This window comes from Oncorhynchus masou, unplaced genomic scaffold, assembly GCF_036934945.1.
Source record: "Oncorhynchus masou masou isolate Uvic2021 unplaced genomic scaffold, UVic_Omas_1.1 unplaced_scaffold_6972, whole genome shotgun sequence".
Taxonomy (NCBI): domain Eukaryota; kingdom Metazoa; phylum Chordata; class Actinopteri; order Salmoniformes; family Salmonidae; genus Oncorhynchus; species Oncorhynchus masou.
The window spans coordinates 7,501-12,500 of record NW_027013430.1 but is presented as its reverse complement, the minus strand read 5'-3'; the positions used below and the strand labels follow the sequence as shown (position 1 = coordinate 12,500).

At 39.6% G+C, this 5,000-nt stretch overlaps 1 protein-coding gene across 1 annotated transcript in view; it reads right to left on the bottom strand.

Annotated features, from left to right (window-relative positions):
• Nucleotides 1-5,000, bottom strand: part of LOC135537009 (dysferlin-like) — a gene marked incomplete at its 3' end in the record, with an annotated part of 14,421 nt that overhangs the window by 3,489 nt on the left and 5,932 nt on the right. The window contains exons 5-6 of the mRNA XM_064963218.1: nucleotides 4,296-4,364; nucleotides 2,961-3,087 (exon numbers count right to left, since the gene is read on the bottom strand). Of these exons, the coding sequence (XP_064819290.1) occupies nucleotides 2,961-3,087; nucleotides 4,296-4,364 (196 nt within the window). The remainder of the gene's footprint in view (nucleotides 1-2,960; nucleotides 3,088-4,295; nucleotides 4,365-5,000) is intronic.

Below are 5,000 nucleotides of genomic sequence, written 5' to 3'. Positions count from 1 at the left end.
CTGAATGCAGAGGGAGATGATAGGAGACATTAGGACAGAGACAAAACGAGTTCAGGAAGTCCTGAAGGAAGTCCTACCAACACACACTACCATACAGGAAGTCCTACCAACACACACTACCGTACAGGAAGTCCTGAAGGAAGTCCTACCAACACACACTACCATACAGGAAGTCCTGAAGGAAGTCCTACCAACACACACTACCATACAGGAAGTCCTACCAAAACACACTACCATACAGGAAGTCCTACCAACACACACTACCATACAGGAAGTCATACCAACACACACTACCATACAGGAAGTCATACCAACACACACTACCATACAGGAAGTCCTGAAGGATGTCCTACTAACACACACTACCATACAGGAAGTCCTGAAGGAAGTCCTACCAACACACACTACCATACAGGAAGTCCTACCAACACACACTACCATACAGGAAGTCCTACCAACACACACTACCATACAGGAAGTCCTACTAACACACACTACCATACAGGAAGTCCTGAAGGAAGTCCTACCAACACACACTACCATACAGGAAGTCCTACCAACACACACTACCATACAGGAAGTCCTGAAGGAAGTCCTACCAACACACACTACCATACAGGAAGTCCTACCAAAACACACTACCATACAGGAAGTCCTACCAACACACACTACCATACAGGAAGTCCTACCAACACACACTACCATACAGGAAGTCCTGAAGGATGTCCTACCAACACACACTACCATACAGGAAGTCCTACCAACACACACTACCATACAGGAAGTCCTACCAAAACACACTACCATACAGGAAGTCCTGAAGGATGTCCTACCAACACACACTACCATACAGGAAGTCCTACCAACACACACTACCATACAGGAAGTCCTACCAACACACACTACCATACAGGAAGTCCTACCAAAACACACTACCATACAGGAAGTCCTACCAACACACACTACCATACAGGAAGTCCTACCAACACACACTACCATACAGGAAGTCCTGAAGGAAGTCCTACTAACACACACTACCATACAGGAAGTCCTACCAAAACACACTACCATACAGGAAGTCCTGAAGGAAGTCCTACCAACACACACTACCATACAGGAAGTCCTACCAAAACACACTACCATACAGGAAGTCCTACCAACACACACTACCATACAGGAAGTCCTGAAGGAAGTCCTACTAACACAATTCTCACTGTGGCTCAACCAACTAGACAAAGGAAAACCAAAACCAATCCATGCATCACACCAAGGAGCATAAGGGTATTCGTAGCTGAGATCAATATTATATTCATCAACTATGGGTATTGGTAGCTGATATTAATATTATGATAATCAATATTATGGGTATTGGAAGCTGATATCAGTGTTGATCAACTATGGGAATTGATAGCTGATATCAGTGTTGATCAACTATGGGAATTGATAGCTGATATCAGTATTGATCAACTATTGGTATGAATAGCTGATATTAATATTATGATAATCAATACTATGGGTATTAATAGCTGATATCAATATTGATCAATACTATGGGTATTAATAGCTGATATCAATATGAATCAATACTATGGGTATTAATAGCTGATATCAATATTATATTAATCAATACTATGGGTATCAATAGCTGATATCAATATTATATTAATCAATACTATGGGTGTTAATAGCTGATATCAATATGAATCAATACTATGGGTATTAATAGCTGATATCAATATTATATTAATCAATACTATGGGTATTAATAGCTGATATCAATATTGATCAATACTATGGGTATTAATAGCTGATATCAATATTGATCAATACTATGGGTATTAATAGCTGATATCAATATTGATCAATACTATGGGTATCAATAGCTGATATCAATATTATATTAATCAATACTATGAGTATTAATAGCTGATATCAATATTGATCAATACTATGGGTATTAATAGCTGATATCAATATTGATCAATACTATGGGTATTAATAGCTGATATCAATATTATATTAATCAATACTATGGGTATAAATAGCTGATATCAATATTATATTGATCAATACTATGGGTATTAATAGCTGATATCAATATGAATCAATACTATGGGTATCAATAGCTGATATCAATATTATATTGATCAATACTATGGGTATTAATAGCTGATATCAATATGAATCAATACTATGGGTGTTAATAGCTGATATCAATATTATATTGATCAATACTATGGGTATTAATAGCTGATATCAATATTGATCAATACTATGGGTATTAATAGCTGATATCAATATTGATCAATACTATGGGTATTAATAGCTGATATCAATATTGATCAATACTATGGGTATTAATAGCTGATATCAATATTATATGAATCAATACTATGGGTATCAATAGCTGATATCAATATTGATCAATACTATGGGTATTAATAGCTGATATCAATATTGATCAATACTATGGGTATTAATAGCTGATATCAATATTGATCAATACTATGGGTATCAATAGCTGATATCAATATTGATCAATACTATGGGTATCAATAGCTGAGGTGAATCATCGTAAGTGCCAGTATGAAACAACAAATGGAACGATGTTAGTTCATAGCCCTTCCATGCTACTGCCATACTTTGCTATAACAGCCACGACCAAAACCAGTCCAGACCAGTGCTCAAGTGGAAAAACCAGTCCAAACCAGCAAACACCAATTGTCAAAACCAGTCAGTTAAGACTAGTGCAGACCAGTGTCACAAACCACTCAAACCAGTTCAAACCAGTCCAAACCAGTCCAAACCAGTCCAAACCAGTGTCACAAACCACTCAAACCAGTCCAAACCAGTCCAGACCAGTCCAAACCAGTCCATACCAGTCCAAACCAGTCCAAACCAGTCCAGACCAGTCCAAACCAGTCCAAACTAGTCCAAACCAGTCGAGATCAGTGGCTCACCCTCTATCGCTCCTCCCGGGGCAGAGATCTTAGACATGGAGAGATGGGCGGTCCCGATGACATCATTGTGGCTGGCTCGGTCCCAGTCCAGGACACGAACCCTCATCTTTTCACACATGGAGGGAAACTGGGAGAAGAAGAGTAAAGGGTTCGTAGGAGGACTGGGAGAATAAGTATTTGATACACTGCCGATTTTTGCAGCTTTTCCTACTTTACAAAGCATGTCACTTTTATCATAGGTTCACCTCAACTGTGCGAGACGGAATCTAAAACAAAAATGCAGAAAATCACATTGTATGATTTTTAAATAATTAATTTGCATTTTATTGCATGACATTAATATTTGATCACCTACCAACCAGTAAGAATTCCGGCTCTCACAGACCTTTTAGTTTTTCTTTAATTAAGAAGCCCTCCTGTTCTCCACTCATCACCTGTATTAACTGCACCTGTTTGAACTCGTTACCTGTATAAAAGACACCTGTACACACACTCAATCAAACAGACTCCAACCTCTCCACATGGGCTACAGGACAATAGGCAAGCACCTTGGTGAGAAGGCAACAACTGTTGGAGCAATTATTAGAAAATGGAAGAAGTTCAAGATGACGGTCAATCAAACATCATTCTTTGGGGATGCTTTTCTGCAAAGGGGACAGGACGACTGCACCGTATTGAGGGGAGGATGGATGGGGCCATGTATCGCGAGATCTTGGCCAACAACCTCCTTCCCTCAGTAAGAGCATTGAAGATGGGTCGTGGCTGGGTCTTCCAGCATGACAACGACCCGAAACACACAGCCAGGGCAACTAAGGAGTGGCTCCGTAAGAAGCATCTCAAGGTCCTGGAGTGGCCAAGCCAGTCTCCAGACCTGAACCCAATAGAATATCTTTGGAGCTGAATGTCCGTATTGCCCAGCGACAGCACCGAAACCTGAAGGATCTAGAGAAGGTCTGTATGGAGGAGTGGGCCAAAATCCCTGCTGCAGTGTGTGCAAACCTGGTCAAGAACTACAGGAAACGTATGATATCTGTAATCGCAAACAAAGGTTTCTGTACCAAATATTAAGTTCTGCTTTCCTAATGTATCAAATACTTATGTCATGCAATAAAATGCTAATTATTTACATAAAAATCATGCAAAGTGATTTTCTGGATTTTTGTTTTAGATTCCGTCTCTCACAGTTGAAGTGTACCAATGATAAAATAATTTACAGACCTCTACATGCTTTGTAAGTAGGAAAACCTGCAAAATCGGCAGTGTATCAAATACTTGTACTCCCCACTGTATATTATATAATAGTAGTATTAATTGCTAGATGTATATCATATATACCCGTATGGGCATGGCCAGGCTTTGATTCCACTGAGGGTTGGCATTCTTCTCCATGATCTTACTGCACATCTGGAAGGATGGAATGAAAACATGGAAATGTGAAAATGGGTGTAGTTTATTGTCTGTGTAGTTTAGTGTCTGGGTAGTTTAGTGTCTGTGTGGTTTAGTGCCTGTGTGGTTTAGTGCCTGTGTGGTTTAGTGCCTGTGTGGTTTAGTTTAAGTGTAGTGTAGTGCCTGTGTAGTTTAGTGCCTGTGTAGTTTAGTGCCTGTGTAGTTTAGTGTCTGTGTAGTTTAGTGTCTGGGTAGTTTAGTGTCTGGGTAGTTTAGTGTCTGTGTAGTTTAGTGTCTGGGTAGTTTAGTTTAAGTGTAGTGTCTGTGTAGTTTAGTGTCTGTGTAGTTTAGTGTCTGGGTAGTTTAGTGTCTGGGTAGTTTAGTGTCTGGGTAGTTTAGTGCCTGTGTAGTTTAGTGTCTGGGTAGTTTAGTGTCTGGGTAGTTTAGTGTCTGGGTAGTTTAGTGTCTGGGTAGTTTAGTTTAAGTGTAGTGTCTGTGTAGTTTAGTGCCTGTTTAGTGTCTGGGTAGTTTAGATTAAGTCTAGTGTCTGTGTAGTTTAGTGCCTGTGTAGTTTAGTGTCTGGGTAATTTAGTGTCTGGGTAATTTAGTGCCTGGGTAGTTTAGTGTCTGGGTAGTTTAGTGTCTGGGTAGTTT